Source organism: Salvelinus namaycush, unplaced genomic scaffold (genome assembly GCF_016432855.1).
Source record: "Salvelinus namaycush isolate Seneca unplaced genomic scaffold, SaNama_1.0 Scaffold463, whole genome shotgun sequence".
Classification (NCBI taxonomy): Eukaryota; Metazoa; Chordata; class Actinopteri; order Salmoniformes; family Salmonidae; genus Salvelinus; species Salvelinus namaycush.
The window spans coordinates 12,337-37,165 of record NW_024061157.1 but is presented as its reverse complement, the minus strand read 5'-3'; the positions used below and the strand labels follow the sequence as shown (position 1 = coordinate 37,165).

The following is a 24,829-nucleotide window of genomic DNA, read 5'->3' as shown; positions in this document are numbered from 1 at the left end:
GATGACCGGCTTCATAAGTGCCATGGGATCTTTAGTGACCACAGAGTCAGAAGGCCCGCCTCGTCGACCAATCAGATGACCGGCTTCATAAGTGCCATGGGATCTTTAGAGACCACAGAGTTGGGACACCCGTTTAAAGTCCCATCTTCTTCCATTTTGTTGAGGAACATTCCATTGTTAGTTAGTAGTTAGTAATTCCATTTAAATAGGAGCCTGTTCCTCTCCCAACTGTTGTTTTCCTGTTAAAGGCATCTGGTGAAGGTCAACAACATGATATATTACTATTAGAATGAAAGGCTTGTATGGAAACTAACAACGTTTCTCTGTCCAATAGAATAACTCCTCTGTGGTTGGAATGGAATCCCTCATGCCAGCTAGCGAGCTCATTTTAGATGAGGGTATTAACAGTTAGCTACTAGGCATCTAAAATAAGAGCATACTACTTACCCTTTTGACAAAGAAATGGTCATTTCTCAATGTTATGAATGTTAGTGACATTGGTCCTTCCTCAATGTTATGAATTTTAGTCACATTGCCAATTCTTGTTCCCGAATGTCATCAATATACACACAATTCCCCATAATGACAAGGCAAAAACTGGTTGTTTGAAATGTTATCAAATTTATAAAATAAAAATATATATGACGTTTACATAAATATTCAGAAGCACCTTGGGCAGCAATTACAGTCTCGAGTCTTCTTGGGTATGACTCTACAAGCTTGGCACACCTGCATTTGTGAAGTTTCAGCCATTCTTCTCTGCAGATACTCTCAAGCTCTGTCAGGTTGGATGGGGAGCATCACTGCACAGCTATTTTCAGGTCTCTCCAGAGATGTTTGATCGGGTTCAAGCCCAGGCTCTGGCTGGGCCACTCAAGGACATTCAGACTTCTCCCGAAGCCACTCCTGCGTTGTCTTGGCTGTGTGGTTAGGGTCGTTGTCCTGATGGAAGGTGAACCTTCGCCCCAGTCTGAGGTCCTGGGTGCTCTGGGGCAGGTTTTCATCAAGAATCTCTCTGTACTTTTCTCCGTTCATCTTTTCCTCGATCCTGACAAGTCTCCCAGTCCCTGCCGCTGAAAAACTTCCCGACAGCATGATGCTGCCACCACCATGCTTCACTGTAGGGATGGTGCCAGGTTTCCTCCAGACGTGACACTTGGCATTCAGGCCAAAGAGTTAAATCTTGGTTTCATCAGACCAGAGAATCTTGTTTTTCATGGTCTGAGTGTCCTTTAGGTGCCTTTTGGCAAACTCCAAGTGGGCTGTCATGTGCCTTTTACTAAGGAGTGGCTTCTGTCTGTTTACTCGATTATAAAAGCCGGATTGGTGGAATGCTGCAGAGATGGTTGTCCTTCTGGAAGGTTCTCCCATCTCCACAGAGGAACTCTGGAGCTCTGTCAGAGTGACCATTGGGTTCTTGGTCACCTCCCCCACCAAGGCCCTTCTCCCTTGATTGCTCAGTTCGGCCGGGTCTAGGAAGAGTCTTGGTGGTTCCAAATGTCTTCAATTTTTAAGAATGGTGGATGCAACTGTGTTCAATGCTGCAGACATGTTTTGGTATCCTTCCCCAGATCTGTGCCTCAACACGATCCTGTCTCGGAGCGCTACGGACAATTCCTACGACCTCATTGCTTGGTTTTTGCTCTGACACGCACTGTCAACTGTACAACCTTATATAGACAGGTGTGTGCCTTTCCAAATCATGTCCAATTAATTGAAACAGGATGCACCTGAGATCAATTTCGAGTCTTATAGCAAAGGGTCTGAATACTTATGTAAATAAGGTATGTCTTTTTTATTTTTAATACATTTGCAAACATTTCTAAAAACCTGTTTTCACTTTGTCATCATGGGGTATTGTGATGTCATTATGGGGTATTGTGATGTCATGATGGGGTATTGTTTGTATATTGAAGATTTGATTTAATCCATTTTAGAACGTAATAAAATGTGGAAAAAGTCAAGGGGTCTGTATACTTTCTGAATGTCATTTAAACAAATGTTTTCCCGTAAATCGGAATACACTCCCTCATCTGATTGGTCAAGTAGGCGGGCCTTCTGACTTTGTGACTGTGGTAACTTTTGAATTTTGTGAAAAACACTTAAAACGCTACTCTTCTGGCACCGAATGAATGTGAGGATCTGTGTTTATTGCGCTATAACCCAATACTACATCACATGATTGAATATTAGCAACTGTTGGCCTGGGCGTCTATGTGTGTGTGCTGAAAGTAACATTTTGCCCCAGATAGTGTGCTGAGAAGCTGTGGTTAACCTTGAGCGAGAACAGTATGCTTTCTATGCAGGTGCAAATAGCTCACACAATGTTACAGAACTGTCTGACCTCAGTCTCTGGGGTGTGGGAGCGTAATCTACACAGCAACAGCGCCGGACACCAAGGAGCGCCAAGAGGCTGGGACCAGCCTGAGCGCCGGCGATAGGCTGAGCAAGTTTAAACCATGCTCAGCCTCTACTGTGATAGGCCAACAGACGGGTTGGAACTACGTCTATCACAGTATAAGAACAGCTGTTTACTTACATCCTGCCAGTTCCCTGTTCTATCCTGCGAGGTGTTACAGTGAACCCGTATATACGAAAATTGCATTTACCATTTATCGCTTGAGTTTAATAAAAATACTTAAAGTATATTCGGTGACTCTGAATCACATTTTGTCCTGATACCAGATTTGAATTGACGCAAATCCCTTATATCGATCTGCACCAAACTTGATATGTGGCATCTATGGCCAAAGGTCTCTAAACACCCATGTGGACTGTCACATAAAGGCATATAAATCAGTCAAGGATATTTCGTATTGCAACAACATTTGCAGACACTGTCAAGACTCAATATATTAAAGAACATTCCTATCAACCACACGGTGGTGCTATAATGGGCACATGTTTATATCTCTTGATCTGTTTGACTCCAAGTGCTGAAATTTGGCACACATGCTCAGGGATATGAGTCTAGCTAACCCCAAAAATATCTCAGACACCACTGGCCTAACCTTGATGAAACTTGGGTGAATGATGCGTCTTTCCATAATTCCGGCATTTGCTAAATTACACTGATTGGCCAAAGTGGGCGCTGCATCATTCGTGGGGGTCAACATGTCAACTAACAGATAATAACTCCTCCTGCATAGTGTAATAATACATATGTATATAATGAATGTCCACTAGTTGCTAACACAGTTATAAGATATGAATATTTTAATCCAGAAAAGTATGTTGAAATTAATCAAATCCGTGTTTTCTCATGGTGGAATAATGGGACTTTTAAGACAACTGGGAAAGTCGGAGCTTTGGACACACACGTACACATGGATTTAGTGTTGTAGATATGTGGTAGTAGAGGCCTGAGGACACACACGTACACATGGATTTAGTGTTCTAGATATGTGGTAGTAGAGGCCTGAGGACATGGATTTAGTGTTGTAGATATGTGGTAGTAGAGGCCTGAGGACACACACATACACATGGATTTAGTGTTCTAGATATGTGGTAGTAGAGGCCTGAGGACACACACATACACATGGATTTAGTGTTCTAGATATGTGGTAGTAGAGGCCTGAGGACACACATGTACACATGGATTTAGTGTTCTAGATATGTGGTAGTAGAGGCCTGAGGACACACACGTACACATGGATTTAGTGTTCTAGATATGTGGTAGTAGAGGCCTGAGGACACACACGTACACATGGATTTAGTGTTGTAGATATGTGGTAGTAGAGGCCTGAGGACACACACGTACACATGGATTTAGTGTCGTAGATATGTGGTAGTAGAGGCCTGAGGACACACACACGTACACATGGATTTAGTGTTCTAGATATGTGGTAGTAGAGGCCTGAGGACATGGATTTAGTGTTGTAGACATGTGGTAGTAGAGGCCTGAGGGGACACACGTACACATGGATTTAGTGTTCTAGATATGTGGTAGTAGAGGCCTGAGGACACATGTACACATGGATTTAGTGTTGTAGACATGTGGTAGTAGAGGCCTGAGGACATGGATTTAGTGTTCTAGATATGTGGTAGTAGAGGCCTGAGGACACACACGTACACATGGATTTAGTGTTCTAGATATGTGGTAGTAGAGGCCTGAGGACACACATGTACACATGTATTTAGTGTTCTAGACATGTGGTAGTAGAGGCCTGAGGACACACATGTACACATGGATTTAGTGTTGTAGATATGTGGTAGTAGAGGCCTGAGGACACACATGTACACATGGATTTAGTGTTGTAGATATGTGGTAGTAGAGGCCTGAGGGGACACACGTACACATGGATTTAGTGTTGTAGATATGTGGTAGTAGAGGCCTGAGGACACACACGTAGACATGGATTTAGTGTTCTAGATATGTGGTTGTAGAGGCCTGAGGGGACACACGTACACATGGATTTAGTGTTCTAGATATGTGGTAGTAGAGGCCTGAGGACACACACGGACACATGGATTTAGTGTTGTAGATATGTGGTAGTAGAGGCCTGAGGACACACACGTACACATGGATTTAGTGTTGTAGATATGTGGTAGTAGAGGCCTGAGGACACACACGTACACATGGATTTAGTGTTGTAGATATGTGGTAGTAGAGGCCTGAGGACACACACGTACACATGGATTTAGTGTTGTAGATATGTGGTAGTAGAGGCCTGAGGACACACACGGACATGGATTTAGTGTTGTAGATATGTGGTAGTAGAGGCCTGAGGACACACACGTACACATGGATTTAGTGTCGTAGACATGTGGTAGTAGAGGCCTGAGGACACACACGTACACATGGATTTAGTGTCGTAGATATGTGGTAGTAGAGGCCTGAGGACACACACTAACACATGGATTTAGTGTTGTAGATATGTGGTAGTAGAGGCCTGAGGACACACACGTACACATGGATTTAGTGTTGTAGATATGTGGTAGTAGAGGCCTGAGGACACACACGTACACATGGATTTAGTGTTGTAGATATGTGGTAGTAGAGGCCTGAGGACACACACACGTACACATGGATTTAGTGTTCTAGATATGTGGTAGTAGAGGCCTGAGGACATGGATTTAGTGTTGTAGACATGTGGTAGTAGAGGCCTGAGGGGACACACGTACACATGGATTTAGTGTTCTAGATATGTGGTAGTAGAGGCCTGAGGGGACACACGTACACATGGATTTAGTGTTGTAGACATGTGGTAGTAGAGGCCTGAGGACACACACATACTCATGGATTTAGTGTTCTAGATATGTGGTAGTAGAGGCCTGAGGACACACACGTACACATGGATTTAGTGTTCTAGATATGTGGTAGTAGAGGCCTGAGGACACACATGTACACATGTATTTAGTGTTCTAGACATGTGGTAGTAGAGGCCTGAGGACACACATGTACACATGGATTTAGTGTTGTAGATATGTGGTAGTAGAGGCCTGAGGACACACATGTACACATGGATTTAGTGTTGTAGATATGTGGTAGTAGAGGCCTGAGGGGACACACGTACACATGGATTTAGTGTTGTAGATATGTGGTAGTAGAGGCCTGAGGACACACACGTAGACATGGATTTAGTGTTCTAGATATGTGGTAGTAGAGGCCTGAGGACACACACGTACACATGGATTTAGTGTTCTAGATATGTGGTAGTAGAGGCCTGAGGACACACACGGACACATGGATTTAGTGTTGTAGATATGTGGTAGTAGAGGCCTGAGGACACACACGTACACATGGATTTAGTGTTGTAGATATGTGGTAGTAGAGGCCTGAGGACACACACGTACACATGGATTTAGTGTTGTAGATATGTGGTAGTAGAGGCCTGAGGACACACACGTACACATGGATTTAGTGTTGTAGATATGTGGTAGTAGAGGCCTGAGGACACACACGGACATGGATTTAGTGTTGTAGATATGTGGTAGTAGAGGCCTGAGGACACACACGTACACATGGATTTAGTGTCGTAGACATGTGGTAGTAGAGGCCTGAGGACACACACGTACACATGGATTTAGTGTCGTAGATATGTGGTAGTAGAGGCCTGAGGACACACACTAACACATGGATTTAGTGTTGTAGATATGTGGTAGTAGAGGCCTGAGGACACACACGTACACATGGATTTAGTGTTGTAGATATGTGGTAGTAGAGGCCTGAGGACACACACGTACACATGGATTTAGTGTTGTAGATATGTGGTAGTAGAGGCCTGAGGACACACACGTACACATGGATTTAGTGTTGTAGATATGTGGTAGTAGAGGCCTGAGGACACACAGGTACACATGGATTTAGATATGTGGTAGTAGATATGGATTTAGATATGTGGTAGTAGAGGCCTGAGGGCACACACTTAATATGTGGTAGTAGAGGCCTGAGGGCACACACTTAATATGTTGTGAATGTTTTGTAATGTTTTAAAAATGTAGAACTGCCTTAATTTTGCTGGACCCCAGGAAGAGTAGCGTGGATCCATAATAAACACAAATACAAAGGCTTGTATAATTATGTACATTCTGCAATATGAAAAGCATATGATGAACAACATCAGAGGGTTTATACTTGTATCAAATCAATCAATCAATCAATCAAAGCTCATCAAAACCCAATAGACATTTTTAAATATTTAATCTGATATTAGACATGCTCATGTCTCGAAATGAAAAAACAACAAAAGTAAAACCGTATTCTGGTTTCATACAATTTGATTTCATGAGGATGAAACAAAAAACACAAATGATCAGTCAAAAACTCAAGTCAGAACACAGCCTCTCTATTTTCTCATGTGATTTCAGGTCCTCTAACTGGGAAAATGTCTTTCCACAATGAGAGCAGTGGTATGTCTTCTCCTCCTGTGTATGTATTCTTTCATGCTTATTCAGCTGCCTTAACCAGTTAAATCTCTTTCCACACTGGGAGCAGTGGTACGTCTTATCCCCTCCTGTGTGTGTCCTGTCATGTATAATCAGGGCTTCTAACTGGGTAAACCGCTTTCCACACAAGGAACATTGGTATAGCTTTTTTTGTGTGTGTATTCGCTCATGCGATCTCAGAGTCCCTAACCACCTAATACTTTTTCCACAATAGGAACAGGAGTAAGGCTTCTCTCCAGAGTGTATTTGCTTATGACTTTTCAGGTAATCTAACCGAGTAAAACACTTTCCACACTGGGAACAGTGGTAAGGCTTTTCTCCTGTGTGTGTTCTCTTGTGTGATTTCAGGTGTTGTGATAGGTTAAAACTTTTTCCACACTCGGAACAGTGATGTCGTCTCGCTGGTTTGGACGTCTCTGGGTCTGGTTCCCCTGAATGACTCTCCCCGCTGTCAGAGTGAGAGTCTGGTCGCTCTCCTGCTAAAGACAAACAAATGATTTAGTTAAATACTAAACAGAGCCCTGAATGAAACCGCCATGTGATAAAACTATCTTCCTAAGTTGTTTAATGGGCTGTGTCTGTGCGCCGGGTTCAGACTCACTAACAGAATATCCCAGGGAACTGAACAGTAATGACCATATCATGATCTGTTGAATAGTTTATACTATGTCCCTATCAAACATCGACTGGACAAACATTATTAGGTTTTACATGTATTTATTAGTATTTCACCATATTTGTTTTGTTCGGTCCATTATCCTCCTTTTCTAGTCCAGTAGAATTGATTTGATATTTAGATTATGGGCCATTAGAATACAGGGAGCCCTGTGGATGGGCCATTAGAATAGAGGGAGCCCTGTGGATGGGCCATTAGAATCGAGGGAGCCCTGTGGATGGGCCATTAGAATAGAGGGAGCCCTGTGGATGGGCCATTAGAATACAGGGAGCCCTGTGGATGGGCCATTAGAATACAGGGAGCCCTGTGGATGGGCCATTAGAATACAGGGAGCCCTGTGGATGGGCCATTAGAATACAGGGAGCCCTGTGGATGGGTTTATATCAGCTGCGACCTGGGGAGGGCTCTTGGGAAATGTAGTTAATTTTACATATTCTATGCTGATATTGACTACATCTATTTACTTTAAAATGGGATTGAACTACATAGTAATCTACTATTACACATGTGTTACATAGTAATGCCTACTATTACGCATGTACTATATAGTAATACCTACTATTACGCGTGTACTATATAGTAATACCTACTATTACACATGTACTATATAGTAATACCTACTATTACACGTGTATGCTGATATTGACTATATAGTACTACTTACTACATGTGTACTTATTCCCTCCTGATTCTGAGAATCTTCTGAGCCCAGGTTTTCTGGAAAAACAGGGAATTTATGGAAAGTTACCAGATTTATGCAATCCTACTTCCTATGAGTTTTAATCCAGACTAGATCCCTCCATAACCTGAGTTCAGAACATTTGAGGTCAGGTTTTCAGAATATTTCCAATATTTAAAAAACACTTGTGTTCATCATAATAATAAATATACACATTGGCACACAGCCATGCAATCTCCATAGACAAACATTGGCAGTAGAATGGCCTTACTGAAGAGCTCAGTGACTTTCAACGTGGCACCGTCATAGGATGCCAACTTTCCAACAAGTCAGTTCGTCAAATTTCTGTGTTATAACAGGTTGGATATCTAACAACACTATAGATAGGTGTTATAACAGGTAGGATATCTAACAACACTATAGGTAGGTGTTATAACAGGTGGGATATCTAACAACACTATAGGTAGGTGTTATAACAGGTGGGATATCTAACAACACTATAGGTAGGTGTTATAACAGGTGGGATATCTAACAACACTATAGGTAGGTGTTATAACAGGTAGGATATCTAACAACACTATAGGTAGGTGTTATAACAGGTGGGATATCTAACAACACTATAGGTAGGTGTTATAACAGGTGGGATATCTAACAACACTATAGGTAGGTGTTATAACAGGTGGGATATCTAACAACACTATAGGTAGGTGTTATAACAGGTAGGATATCTAACAACACTATAGGTAGGTGTTATAACAGGTGGGATATCTAACAACACTATAGGTAGGTGTTATAACAGGTGGGATATCTAACAACACTATAGGTAGGTGTTATAACAGGTGGGATATCTAACACTATAGGTAGGTGTTATAACAGGTGGGATATCTAACACTATAGGTAGGTGTTATAACAGGTGGGATATCTAACAACACTATAGGTAGGTGTTATAATAGGTAGGATATCTAACAACACTATAGGTAGGTGTTATAACAGGTGGGATATCTAACAACACTATAGGTAGGTGTTATAACAGGTGGGATATCTAACAACACTATAGGTAGGTGTTATAACAGGTGGGATATCTAACAACACTATAGGTAGGTGTTATAACAGGTGGGATACCTAACAACACTATAGGTAGGTGTTATAACAGGTAGGATATCTAACAACACTATAGGTAGGTGTTATAACAGGTAGGATATCTAACAACACTATAGGTAGGTGTTATAACAGGTGGGATATCTAATACTATAGGTAGGTGTTATAACAGGTGCACACGTCAAAATGAGGGGATATCCTTCTTTAAGTGCTCTTTTCTGAAACACAAACTCCAGATTGTGGCTTTATGTTAATTAAATAGGGTTTATACACCCATATATATTGACAACCTCTACTTAATCAGATAATCAGGTTTACAAAATAATCTATACATTAGGTGTAAGCAGTGGTCCTAGTAAATAATGAAAGTTACCAGCACAGCACACCCACTGACGATACATTAGAATTAGCGTTTTATCATTACCGAAATGAAGGTTCTCATTACCGAAACGGGCGTAAAAATGATGCGGTAATAAGAAATGTGTGTTTGGTAATGAGAGGCCCTTAGCTTCATCTGGAAGAAATAGGAGACAGACATTATGAGTCAGCAAACTACTGACCACATCACTAAAGCCCATTCATGCCTCCATGTTGGTAAGGTAATGGGTCTCTATGTGTTTACCACATCACTAAAGCCCATTCATGTCTCCATGTTGGTAAGGTAATGGGTCTCTATGTGTTTACCACATCACTAAAGCCCATTCATGTCTCCATGTTGGTAAGGTAATGGGTCTCTATGTGTTTACCACATCACTAAAGCCCATTCATGTCTCCATGTTGGTAAGGTAATGGGTCTCTATGTGTTTACCACATCACTAAAGCCCATTCATGTCTCCATGTTGGTACGGTAATGGTTCTCTAAGTGTTTACCACATCACTAAAGCCCATTCATGCCTCCATGTTGGTAAGGTAATGGGTCTCTATGTGTTTACCACATCACTAAAGCCCATTCATGTCTCCATGCTGGTAAGGTAATGGTTCTCTAAGTGTTTACCACATCACTAAAGCCCATTCATGTCTCCATGTTGGTAAGGTAATGGGTCTCTAAGTGTTTATCACATCACTAAAGCCCATGCATGTCTCCATGTTGGTAAGGTAATGGGTCTCTAAGTGTTTACCACATCACTAAAGCCCATTCATGTCTCCATGTTGGTAAGGTAATGGTTCTCTCAGTGTATACCACATCACTAAAGCCCATTCATGTCTCCATGTTGGTAAGGTAATGGGTCTCTAAGTGTTTACTACATCACTAAAGCCCATTCGTGTCTCCATGTTGGTAAGGTAATGGGTCTCTATGTGTTTACCACATCACTAAAGCCCATTCATGCCTCCATGTTGGTAAGGTAATGGTTCTATCAGTGTTTACCACATCACTAAAGCCCATTCATGTCTCCATGCTGGTAAGGTAATGGGTCTCTTAAGTTTTTCCAAATTTTAGTTTTTTCGGTAATGTCAAGGCAGTCAGGCTACCTCTGGCGAGCACATGGAGGGCTGTGCGGCCCCCAAAGAAATGCCACCCCACACCATGACTGACCCACCGCCAAACCGGTCATGCTGGAGGATGTTGCAGGCAGCAGAACGTTCTCCACGGCGTCTCCAGACTCTGTCACGTCTGTCACGTGCTCAGTGTGAACCTGCTTTCATCTGTGAAGAGCACAGGGCGCCAGTGGCGAATTTGCCAATCTTGGTGTTCTCTGGCAAATGCCAAACGTCCTGCACGGTGTTGGGCTGTAAGCACAACCCCCACCTGTGGACGTCGGGCCCTCATACCACCCTCATGGAGTCTGTTTCTGACCGTTTGAGCAGACACATGCACATTTGTGGCCTGCTGGAGGTCATTTTGCAGGGCTCTGGCAGTGCACCTCCTTGCACGAAGGCGGAGGTAGCGGTCCTGCTGCTGGGTTGTTGCCCTCCTACGGCCTCCTCCACGTCTCCTGATGTACTGGCCTGTCTCCTGGTAGCGCCTCCATGCTCTGGACACTACGCTGACAGACACAGCAAACCTTTTTGCCACAGCTCGCATTGATGTGCCATCCTGGATGAACTGCACTACCTGAGCCACTTGTGTGGGTTGTAGACTCCGTCTCATGCTACCACTAGAGTGAAAGCACCGCCAGCACTCAAAAATGACCAAAACATCAGCCAGGAAGCATAGGAACTGAGAAGTGGTCTGTGGTCACCACCTGCAGAACCATTCCTTTATTGGGGGTGTCTTGCTAATTGCCTATAATTTCCACCTTTTGTCTATTCCATTTGCACAACAGCATGTGAAATTTATTGTCAATCAGTGCTGCTTCCTAAGTGGACAGTTTGATTTCACAGAAGTGTGATTGACTTGGAGTTACATTGTGTTGTTTAAGTGTTCCCTTTATTTTTTTGAGCAGTGTATATTATATATATTGTAACGACCCTGGATTTATAAGCACGGAAATCGACTCTGCCGCACGAGCATCCTTTTGCGGCACATTCGATAGAGCGCTGGACTTCGGGCTAGAAGGTCGAGGGTTCGAGACCTGCTCCCTGCTGTTTCATTACAATATATTAGTAACTTTTACATTTCAATACCTCGTCTTCAAGCATGTGACCTAGCAATCTTCAAGGACTTAAGAGTTTGTGCCCCCGTTTAAGACACTACTTACTGGTGTTACTCAGATCTCCTGTCTCCTCTTCCGCCTCATCCTCCTCTTTCAACGTGCCAGTAATCTGCCCCTCCATCTTCACTCCGAAAACTCCTTCCTCCTCCTCTTTCACTCTGAAAGCGTCTTTCTCTGTCACGGTAACTTCTTTCTCTTCTTCTTTCACAGTAACAGCCTCATCCTCTACTTCTTGTTTAACTGTAACAGCCTCTTCTTCTTCCTCCGTCCAGCGGACCTCTTCTTCAGCAGGAGTGGAGTAGTTTAGTGAACTCATGGTCGGGGATGTTACCTAGCTAGCTACTTAGCATTAGCGATTAGCCTAGTGCAAAGCTAACTTAGCAAGCCAGCTACCTGACAAACAACGTAAATATTAACGTTACATTAAATGGGCCAACAACTAGACACGACAGAAGTATGTTTAAAACACAGTGACTGATGTTTTCGGCAATGTTGGCTACGGAGGTGGCCGACTAAATAATTTACTGTTGATGTGGTGTCCCGTCCACTACATTAGACGTCACACTAGCGGTATCGCTTAAAATATGCACATCGCCTTCTGCTGATTGGAGTGGGTAACGCAGTTGTATTTATTTTATTTGGGGGGGGGCAAACATTTGTTTCATAGAAGTGTAATATTTTATGTAAACGTACAAAGAGACGCGTGTATTGCTGGATTAGTGCGGATTTTGTAAAGAGAGAATATAAATACTATAAGACACAACAGTAGTAGGCCTGATTACCAACAATGACGAGACATCTACAAAGCTCATCCTAATATTTAGATATTTCTTAATTCCATTATTTTACTTTTAGATGTGTGTGTATTGTTGTGAATCGTTAGATACTACTGCGCTGTTGGATCTAGGAACACAAGCATATCGCTACACCCGCAATATCATCTGCTAAATATGTGTATGTGGCCAATACAATTGGATTTGATTTTACAGCGCATCTACATGAGAATTTAAGCCCTGGTTCATGCATCGCTCTATCGCCGCATCAAACAAAAAAATACGTCAATTTCTCTTTGGAAAGATTAGCGATAGAGTTGCCTGACGATTCAAACTGAATTATTCCACTGTTCTATCGTTCGCTACATACTTCAGTCTAAGACTGACGTCATTGAAGTCTATTGTGGTGACGTCGAAATGAGGGGTGTTGTACAAAACAAAGTAATCAACGATTGGCTCATCTGCAACCAATCAGAGTAGCAACGCCAGACGAACCGTCACTCACAAACTAGCGGACCAATGGAGACTCATTGTTTACGCCCCTCTAAAAACCCCGCCACTGGCAGTGAAAGAAAAGATACGAGCAGCGTAACCCGAAGTTAGTACATGCAGGCAAGAGGGTAGGCAAAATGTATTCAATAGGATTGGTTGCTGGGAAAGTTTAACTGAAAACGATTTTTACATTCGACTTCAAATATTGATTTTTTTCATTTGTCATTGAGTTTTGCTCTCGCCTTAATTATTTGTTTACAAGTTTTGGGGTTTTGCTTTTGATGTCTTTTTACATTATTTATTTTTTCTTCATTTTGAAATATGTTTACATTCACAACTTTATTTTTCATTTTCACGATTTGAATTCAATACATATGGCGTGAATTTGACCCCATAGGAGTCTGCTGCAGTGTTGAGAGCGGTTGTATGAAACCAATCAGTACATCAAGCAAAGCTCTTAACCGTTCCAAGCTGCTCTTAATTGTTCCCTTTGATGAATTGTGGACGTGACTGTGGAACGGTCTTATTCCGTTAATACTTTAGTATGTTAGTAAGTTCGTACCTTAGTCACGTGCGATATCTCAGACAGCACTGGTCTGATTTTGACTCAACTTGGGTGAATGATGCGTCTTGCCATTGGGATCTGGCATTTACAAAATTACACTGATTGGCCAGATGATGGCGCTGTAACAAGAGATTGAAAATGTACACTTTGAAAGGTCATGCTCCCTTTACCACAGCAACTAAGTCAGAAGGCCCGCCTCTTCAACCAATCAGATGACCAGCTTCATAAGTGTCATGGGATCTTTAGTGACCACAGAGTTGAGACACCTGTTTAAAGTCCCATTTCTTCCATTTTGTTGAGGAACATTCCATTGTTAGTTAGTAATTCAACACAATTCAAATTAAATTAATGTTGTAAATATGTATGGTATAAATTACAGTGATCTGTCTTCGCAATTACAGTATTCTTGTTAATTTCAGCCTCATAGTTCCTTTGTCTATTGTTTGTCTGCCTTTCCTCTTGGTAACATTCATACGTCTTTGTGCCAACAACTTGAAATGGAACCCCATTTTAAGAGGAGCCTGTTCCTCTCCCAACTGTTGTTTTCCTGTTAAAGGCATCTGGTGAAGGTCAACAACATGATATATTACTATTAGAATGAAAGGCTTGTATGGAAACTAACAACGTTTCTCTGTCCAATAGAATAACTCCTCTGTGGTTGGAATGGAATCCCTTGTGCCAGCTAGCGAGCTCATTTTAGATGAGGGTATTAACATCTCTGGAGACCTGAAAATAGCTGTGCAAATAGATGTTCGATCGAGTTCAAGTCCGGGCTCTGGCTGGGCCACTCAATGACATTCAGAGACTTGTCCCGAAGCCACTCCTGCGTTGTCTTGGCTGTGTGCTTAGGGTCATTGTCCTGTTGGAAGGTGAACCTTCGCCCCAGTCTGAGGTCCTGGGTGCTCTGGAGCAGGTTTTCATCAATGATCTCTGTACTTTTCTCCGTTCATCTTTCCCCCTTTCCCTCGATCCTGGTACTACATAGTAATACCTACTATTACACGTGTACTATACAGTAATACCTACTATTACACGTGTACTATACAGTAATACCTACTATTACATGTACTATACATTAATACCTATAATACAATACGTCTGTTTAGTCCAAGTCAAAAAAACAAAACAAATGGAGTTCACTCTATTCTTACTAACTCGTCAACATCAAAACAGTTTCTCTGACGAGAAGGAGAGAAACTGATCAATAATCAAATCTGAGTTAAATTCATTACTCAGACTGAGAGCAGAATTTCTAATTCATAGTGTTGGAATGGGCTAAACTTTGAACATTGAGATATTAAATGAATGATAGGAAATGAAAGAGACTGGGTTTTATGTTAGAAGTGAATGGTTCTCAGAAGAAAGAAGGTGGCTTTGGAATGTGTTTGATGGAGGAGAGGAGAGCGACGTGTTGATATAGGGGAGACAGATGGATATCTGTGGATTAGGTGAAGAAATGGGCTTTGGAATGTGTTTGATGGAGGAGAGGAGAGTGATGTGTTGATACAGGGGAGACAGATGGATATCTGTGGATTAGATGAAGAAATGGGCTTTGGAATGTGTTTGATGGAGGAGAGGAGAGCGATGTGTTGATATAGGGGAGACAGATGGATATCTGTGGATTAGGTGAAGAAATGGGCTTTGGAATGTGTTTGATGGAGGAGAGGAGAGCGATGTGTTGATAAAGGGAAGACAGATGGACATCTGTGGATTAGATGAAGGAGGGGTTGAGGTCAGGAGATGAGGACAGATTCTCATCAGGGAGTAATAAGGGTTTGGTATCCTGTTACTCTCTTTCTGTTGAAACATAAGATGTAAGGATTGGAGAGAAGGAGGAGTGTCTTAAGTAGGATGTATATAAACTGTAAAGAGGAGGAGTGTCTTAAGTAGGATGTATATAAACTGTAAGGAGGAGGCGTGTCTTAAGTAGGATGTATATAAACTGTAAGGAGGAGGAGTGTCTTAAGTAGGATGTATTTAACTGTGATGATCAGAGGGGTGTATTATGACATCATATAGAACTACTCAGACATTCCAAATATCACTTGATTATCAGAGGGGTGTATTATGACATCATATAGAACTACTCAGACATGCCAAATATCATATGATTATCAGAGGGGTGAATTATGACATCAGATAGAACTACTAGGATGTATATAACTGTGATGTCTGAAATGTTTTGCTGTCTGATTGCAGCTGTACAGAACCTTTGGGAAGAATTCAACTTGGTTAAAGCTTCTCTAGTGGGTTATTTACTCTGAAAAATAAGAACCTAACACTAGAGTCAGACAAATGAATTATCTGGATGGTAATCAACCTAGCTTCCTGACGATCATATCAGATCCGACCCAGAACAGTGAATTCTCGATTCGGACCTGATCGGGTCTCGGGTATTCAGGTACGGGTGGATCCGTGAAGAGCTCTAGTGTGTAAACCATAGAGGAAAAGACCACGGTTCTAAAATAAGGCCAATGTTTATTTTGGACCTAAGCTTGTCAGCTACCTTCCCGCCTTTAGGACATCAACTCCCATTGTTTGGGCAGAGACATATGCATCTCGTCATTATATACCAGTGTTGTCATGACACCAGAAGCTTGACTTAGATACCAGGGTTAGTATCACAATACTCAATACCAAAACAATACCACAAAAAAAGTCCCAGAATGGCACTTGATCCAGACAGATAATCTCAGGTACTGCTCTGTTTCATCATTTGGAATCGTTGATATCATGGGGCTACAGATGACAAACGATCCCTTCCATTTAGGACTTATTTTATTGGAAACTTCTAAGAGAACAGCATCTCTTTCAGTCTTATGTTGTAAAATTTGAAATTGTGTTTTTTTACATTGGATAAAAGTAGACTCAGAGCTACAAAATGGTATATCATACGCTACAGTAGAGGAACAATGGGAAAGCCATTCTGCTTTGAAAGTTGATAAACTTGTAACACCACTTTTGAGAAAATGGCCCTTGAATGTTTTGGTATACCTACTGGAGAGCTCTTCTTTGTCTACACCCATTCAGCATCGTTTACACCCTCTTAAGCCTTAGCCCCACCCATCCCTTTAAGGATTCACATGTGAGGCCATGTGCTAAACAGAGTGAGTAAGATAGCGTAGTAAACAACCAAAGATTAAGACAAAAAAGTGGCAAACGTAGTAACCTACAATAAGGAAAACTCCAGGTAAAAATACACTTCATCTTGTCCTTGGCCTATATCCTTATCTGACTTTGGTGCAGGTCATGTTCTTTACATTACAGTCTCTGGTAAAACACACACTATATCAAATAACATCAACGTTTGTCACATGCACAGGACACAGAAGGTGGACACGGTGCATTGAAATGGTTACTTGCATATTTGCATAGCAATATCAAAAACAGAAAGTGTCAATAAAAAAACAAACGATATCAGTGATACTGGTGATAGAGGAGGTAGTAGTGATATCAGTGATACTGGTGATAGAGGAGATAGTAGTGATATCAGTGATACTGGTGATAGAGGAGATAGTAGTGATATCAGTGATACTGGTGATAGAGGAGGTAGTAGTGATATCAGTGATACTGGTGATAGAGGAGGTAGTAGTGATATCAGTGATACTGGTGATAGAGGAGGTAGTAGTGATATCAGTGATACTGGTGATAGAGGAGGTAGTAGTGATATCAGTGATACTGGTGATAGAGGAGGTAGTAGTGATATCAGTGATACTGGTGATAGAGGAGGTAGTAGTGATATCAGTGATACTGGTGATAGAGGAGGTAGTAGTGATATCAGTGATACTGGTGATAGAGGAGGTAGTAGTGATATCAGTGATACTGGTGATAGAGGAGGTAGTAGTGATATCAGTGATACTGGTGATAGAGGAGGTAGTAGTGATATCAGTGATACTGGTGATAGAGGAGGTAGTAGTGATATCAGTGATACTGGTGATAGAGGAGGTAGTAGTGATATCAGTGATACTGGTGATAGAGGAGGTAGTAGTGATATCAGTGATACTGGTGATAGAGGAGGTAGTAGTGATATCAGTGATACTGGTGATAGAGGAGGTAGTAGTGATATCAGTGATACTGGTGATAGAGGAGGTAGTAGTGATATCAGTGATACTGGTGATAGAGGAGGTAGTAGTGATATCAGTGATACTGGTGATAGAGGAGGTAGTAGTGATATCAGTGATACTGGTGATAGAGGAGGTAGTTATAAGCATTCAATCAGGGGTAAAGTGGCTGAGCAAATCAAATCAAATGTATTTATATAGCCCTTCGTACATCAGCTGATATCTCAAAGTGCTGTACAGAAACCCAGCCTAAAACCCCAAACAGCAAGCAATGCAGGTGTAGAGCAGCAGGACAAAAATAAAATTGTAGCAGCAATGTATGGCCTGTGTGCTAGGAGAGAGTTATGTGAATAGAGGTACTGCAGATAGTCCGGATTACTGAGAACTCTTCCCCCAAGTCCACACCACGCATGAACAAGGGAATCTACATTCGGAGAGCTTGTTTCTGTCCTAGCCTTGACTTTGGTGCAGGGCACGTGATGTCCATGGCCTCTTCGTCGCAGAACTCCCTGATCTTCTCAAAAAGATACGTTTGTCTAGCTGTGTCCAGTCCAGGTGGTGCTTGTACAGGCAGACCATCTATGGGAGGAAGGATGTCAGCGTTGCGCAGCAGCTGAAACCTGGTCCCGACTGAGTCCGAACGCTCCTTGGCGACAACAACACCCGGCTCCAGAGCATCGAAGATGTAAAACAGGAAATAACACCAGGCTCCAGAGCATCGAAGCTGTAAAACAGGAAATAACACCAGGCTCCAGAGCATCGAGGCTGTAAAACAGGAAATAACACCCGGCTCCAGAGCATCGAAGCTGTAAAACAGGAAATAACACCAGGCTCCAGAGCATCGAAGCTGTAAAACAGGAAATAACACCAGGCTCCAGAGCATCGAAGCTGTAAAACAGGAAATAACACCAGGCTCCAGAGCATCGACGCTGTAAAACAGGAAATAACACCAGGCTCCAGAGCATCGAAGCTGTAAAACAGGAAATAACACCAGGCTCCAGAGCATCGACGCTGTAAAACAGGAAATAACACCAGGCTCCACAGCATCGAAGCTGTAAAACAGGAAATAACACCAGGCTCCAGAGCATCGAGGCTGTAAAACAGGAAATAACACCAGGCTCCAGAGCATCGAAGCTGTAAAACAGGAAAGGCATTACAACCTTGCCTAACATCAATTCACCTCCCAAGTTTAGATAATAACAATGTCATACAATGCCATGAAAATGATATTCACCTGAAGTGCTGGTACTGCTTGATCTGTGGCAGCGGCCTGAAGAACGGAGTCAGGTGTTGTTGCCAGCCATAGCTTTCCACCAGTACCGTACCATCCTCCAGTCCAACCAGCTGTGGGATGTTGACCCCCGTCACAGTGCTGTCCTTCACCACACCAGCAATCTCAGACAAAGTGTTCACTCTGGTCTTTCTGAAGCGCTGCTTGATGAGGCCGAAGCACCAGTCGGGGGCAAACTTGGTGTGGCCTGTGATCAGGAAGTGAAGGTCCAGACTGTGGTGGAGCTTGTGTATGGTCCGCCAGGCACAATACCAGAGCACAAACTTGTTCTTGTTTTGGCCACTGCAGTTATCACAATTCAGGTCCACAAGTGTTTCCCCAACTCCGTAGTCAGTGAAGAAATGGTGCATGTAGTTGATGACGGCGCTGCTGGATGACATGCCTTCATCAATCAGGTAGTTGACTTGTTGTGGTATTCCTTCACAGCAGACACCAAACAAGCCACACTTACGAGGAGTTAAAAAGTAGATAGGACCTGGCTGCATAGGGTCAGATGGATAGTGCACCTGCGCATAACAACAAAAGCACATTAGACAAAAATTCATTATTTGTCACATCCCTGTCACTCTTATCTTTACACAGGTCAGTGAAAGACGTGTGTGCCTGCTTCCCATTTATAAAAAGGAGGAAATGTTGCTTACTTGTTGAGCAAAACCAAAGCTGTAATGCATCCTGATGTCTTTACTTGCTGCTTCAGTAGGGGCCCCCAGGGACAACTGCAGGTCTTGACAGGTGGTCTTGCAGTCAGCCACCATCTCCTGGTAGACAGACCGCTCAGTCTGAACTAGCAGGAGATGCTGTTCTTGCTTCTTCAGCTTGTCTGACTTAACAGCTTCTGGTAGATTGGCAGATTCGAAGACCTGATAGTTGTTGTTCCTGTGGCACTGCCAGCACAGGTCTGTCCTGGACTTAGTGCTGGAGATGTGGGGCAGCAATGTTCTCCACAGATTCCTGAAGGAAGACAACCTGACTGCACGTAGCTCTGGGAAAATACACAAATAATGTGAGCTCGAATAAAAGTCAATCATGTTGGAAGTAAATTAAAACAACCCAAAACGTGTTGTTTATGCTTTTACATACCAAGTGTTGTCATGGATTCCTTGTAGAGACGCCACACCGCTGCTTCTGTCACATGAGATGGCAGCAGCTTTCCACCAAAGTGTTTGTGTCCTTGGTGGCGTCCTGGTAATACTATTGCATTATCCTCTGCATAGTTGTTGATGAATTCACAACTCGCTGCAAGTCCTCATGCTTCAGGGGTAGCCTGTGCTTGCTTGGGCCAGCTCTCTTTTTGATGGGAGGCATTAGACCATTCTCCTTGTATGACTGGTGGAGGAGAGTCAGGCGTGTTCTACTGATGCTGAAAGACAAATTCGAGATATTTTAGCATTATAAGATGAGGCCTCCCAGACACACTTCTCTAAATTGATGGGTCAAAGAGAGGCTATAACATCTAGCTACGTGGATGGGTCACTAGTGTCTAGACATGTACACCACTGTTCAAAAGATTGGGGTCACTTAGAAATATCCTTGTTTTGTTTTTTATAAAGAAAAGCACTTTTGGTGTAAGGTTGTAAATGACTATTGTAGCTGGAAACGGCAGATTTTTTATGGAATATCTACATAGGTGTACAAAGGCCCATTATAGAAAGAGGAGTGGGATGCCCTGGTACACAACTGAACAAGAGGACAAGTACATTAGTGTCTAGTTTGAGAAACAGATGCCTCACAAGTCCTCAACTGGCAGCTTCATTAAATAGTACCCGCAAAACACCAGTCTCAACATCAACAGTGAAGAGGCGACTCCGGGATGCTGGCCTTAGGCAGAGTTCCTCTGTCCAGTGTCTGTGTTCTTTTGCCCATCTTAATCTTTTCTTTTTATTGGCCAGTCTGAGATATAGCTTTTTCTTTGCAAGAATAGACTGACGAGTTTCAGAAGAAAGTCTTTGTTTCTAGCCATTTTGAGCCTGTAATCGAACCCACAAATACTGATGCTCCAGATACTCAACTAGTCTAAAGAAGGCCAGTTTTATTGCTTCTTTAATCAGACCAACAGTTTTCAGCTGTGCTAACATAATTGCAAAAGGGTTTTCTAATGATCAATTAGCCTTTTAAAATGATAAACTTGGATTAGCTAACACAACGTGCCATTGGAACACAGTAGTGATGGTTGTTGATAATGGGCCTCTGATTCCATATAAAATCTGCAGTTTCCAGCTACAATAGTCATTTACAACATTAACAATGTCTACACTGTATTACTGATCAATTTGATGTTATTTTAAATGGACAAAAAAAAAGTGCTTTTCTTTCAAAAACAAGGACATTTCTAAGTGACCCCAAACTGTTGAACAGTAGTGTACACATGTTCATGAAATACAATAGATGGCCGTAATCACCCCCAGACACACCTGGCTAACTTGATAGGCCATGTAATCATCTGGCAAAGTGGAGTCTTTTGTTTAGACAATGTAACTAGCTAACTAGCTATACAATGAATCATAACAAATCTAACAAACTAGGTTCAATGTTAGCTAGCTAGTTAACATTAGGCTATAACTAGCAATGCAAATGGGATTCTGAGATACAAACAATATTACGACAAAGATCATACAAGTAACGTTAGCTAGCGAGCCAGCTAACGTAAGCTAGCTAGCTAACAGTATGCTTGAACTTGCAAATGAAAACGAGTTAGACAAAAGTTGATGTAGCTAGACTTACCCGTATACACGGATGAATGCGTCGCGGCAGACTGGAACCCCTTTAACTAAGTAAGACGTCCTGTGTCGTTTCCGTTTTGTTTGTACAGCTTGCTTGGCCCGTTGTGTCAAGTCACTCTGGTTCACACTGACCGTATGCAATGCCATAAGAATCATCAGATCTTTCTCCTTCTCTGTCACGGTTGCCATGGTTGCCCTTAGTTTGAAGATGTAATCCGCAGACAGTTGTTTTATACAAAAGCCTTCTGTGTTCTCTTTTCGACTCCCTCCGCATATTTACAATCAAACGCCAGAATTTTCTCCATCTCCTTATAATCTGCTTCCCCTGAGGCATTGCACTGATTTCAAAACTCTGTCGTCAACTTCTTCTGCGAAAAACACACTGTCGATCGACGTTCGTTTCCCATCACTGGCATCAGAAGACTCTACAACGTCTGGTTCAATGAAAATGTTTTTACCTAAGTCCGGGATTTCCTCATCGTCTGATTCATTTTCATAGTCCGAGAGAGTCAGCATGATACGATCATCCTCCAGAAAGTAGTCCGTTACAACTTATTCCCACTGACCTTTGTCGATAGCGCCTGCTAAATTCAGGGCAGCAATGTTGTTGAGACCAGTAGCAACACTTTTGCAGTTCTCCATCATATCTTAAAAAATAAAAATAAAAATAATCTACACATTATCTAAAAAAGTATCTCCACATACTGACCATCATATCCATCATATCTTAAAAAAAAAAAAAAGCGTTAAGGATTATCTACACATACTGAGCAGCTCATGTTATAGACAGAAGCTACATGGCAGACCAATCAGAACTCATCTCTCGGCATGTCCAGTCCATCAATTATCTCATCCATTAAGTGCGACATGCGCCTAGCTTCCTGAAACTGAATTTTATTTTATTGTACTAGAAGAAGCAATCCCTTCTAAAAGTGTGCGCTGTCTCTTTAAGAAATGAATGTTGTCATTCGCAAGGCAGAATGTGGCTATGGAATCTAGTGGAAACCAGACAGGAGACAAAAGGAAGTTGAAGAAGTGAATGGTTATTTGGTGGCGAGAGAGAAACTGAATTAATAACGTTTTTTTTTGGTATGTCAGCTTTGAAATTAGCATATTTTGCATTATAGTTTGCATGTTATCGCAATCAAAGTACTAGGGTAGTGAACTCAGCTGTCAGCTAGCAAGGAAAGTTAGCCTACAATTCAAAGTGTTCTAGCCTGTAGCGACATTGTTTTGCGAACAGTAGTGAACAGTTGTGTTTTGCGAACAGTTTCAACATTTCTACATGCCGTGTTGCAGTATTCAAGTGTGCAGCATTAGTGGGGGACTGGGGAGTTAATGCAGGCCAGACTGCTCTAGCAATGAATGAGGAAGTGGAGCAGGGCTCTTTGCTCTATAAAGGGGCTGTACTGATACAGACTTGATCCTCTCAATCACGAGACACATTTGGCAGAAGTAACTAGCGTAACAAATCACGAGACACATTTGGCAAAAGTAACTAGCATAACAAAAAACTTTTTTGTGTGTGGAAAAAGTACAGAAGTTTCGGTATACCGTGCACCACTATTATATGCAGACCTCTGGTGTAAATGGGACACGGGCACAGAAGGAGCGAAGGAGACGAGACCAAAAAGGCAACATGAGAACAAGCGGACAAAAATAATGCTCATAAAAATTTAAAATAATTTTGAATTACTCAAATGAATTCGATATATCGCACAGCTCTAGGTACATAGAGTAAGTAGTCATTCAAAAAGCATGATAAACACCATTATGCACACAGAGTGATTCTACTAAACTTATGTGAATTATTAAGCACATTTTTACTCCTAAACTTATTTAGGCTTGCCATAACAAAGGGGTTGAATACTTATTGACTCAGGACATTTTAAGCTATTAATTTGTAAAAATGTAATTTCACTTTGACAATATGGGGTATTTTGTGTTGGCCAGTGACACAAAATCTCACTTGAATCAATTTTCTATTCAGGCTGTAACACATCAAAATGTGGAAAAAGTCAAGGGGTGTGAGTATTTTCTGAAGGCACTGTATATTCTCCAAGAATCAATGGCTATATATCATTAATTTAAAAGTAAAAAAAACTGCATGTACCAATCAGTTTTCCCTTTGAACAACTCATACAGTACTGAACAACATATTTGAGTGTAGAACTAGAATGCCCCTTAAAAATCACACAATAGTTCAACAACTGCATAGTTTATGCCCCTGTTTTAAAGACAATACCTACTGGCAATAATCAGATCTTCAGTCTCCTCCTCCATTCCTTCCTCCTCATCCACTCCCAAAACATCTTCCTCATTTTCTTTTATTGAAATAGCATCCTCTTCCTCTTTCACCCCAAAAGGTTCTTCCACTTTTTTCATTATAATATCCTCTTCTTCTTTCAACGTGATAACCTCCTCTTCCTCCCTTTTAATTCTGAAAGCTTCTACCTCCTCCTCTTCCACTCCAAAAGGCTCATTCTCTTCTTTCACTATAACATCCTCCTCTTCTTTCAATGTGATAGCCTCCTCTTCCTCCTTTTTAATTCTGAAAGTTTCTACCTCTTCTTCTTTCACTCCAAAAGGTTCTCTCTCTTCTTTCACTATATCAACCTCTTATTTCAATGTGAAAGCCTCCTCTTCCTCCTTTTTCATTCTGAAAACGTCTACCTCTCCTTTTATTGTAATATACTCATCTTCTTCTTTTACGACAATGTTCAGCCCCAGAGCTTCTTTCTCCGTCCAACTGACGACCTCTTCTTTAGCAGGAGGCGAGTAATTTAGTGAGCTCATGGTCGGTGATGTTAGCTAACTAGCATTAACGACTAGCCTAAACTCAGTATCAATTTAACACATTTGCTAGCAAATTAAGTAAAATTTAACTAGTTGATATGTAAACTGAATTATGTTTAAACTAATATTAATTATACACAAGATCGGTCTAAAGAGCTTCAAAGCTTCGATTTTATGTTTGCGAGAACGCTACCGA

At 41.8% G+C, this 24,829-nt stretch overlaps 1 protein-coding gene across 2 annotated transcripts; it reads right to left on the bottom strand.

Annotated features, from left to right (window-relative positions):
• Positions 1-6,632: 6,632 nt before the first annotated feature.
• Positions 6,633-12,454, bottom strand: LOC120041418 (zinc finger and SCAN domain-containing protein 31-like). 2 transcript variants are annotated; one of them, XM_038986366.1, is made up of 2 exons: positions 11,981-12,454; positions 6,633-7,367 (listed from the first exon to the last, which is right to left on the bottom strand). In XM_038986366.1, the coding sequence occupies exons 1-2, from the start codon at positions 12,249-12,251 to the stop codon at positions 6,760-6,762; spliced, it is 879 nt and encodes a 292-aa protein (XP_038842294.1). In that variant the 5' UTR covers positions 12,252-12,454; the 3' UTR covers positions 6,633-6,759. The 2 variants fall into 2 exon arrangements, with proteins under 2 accessions (XP_038842294.1, XP_038842296.1); XM_038986368.1 differs by having other exon boundaries at positions 6,633-7,364.
• Positions 12,455-24,829: the final 12,375 nt, after the last annotated feature.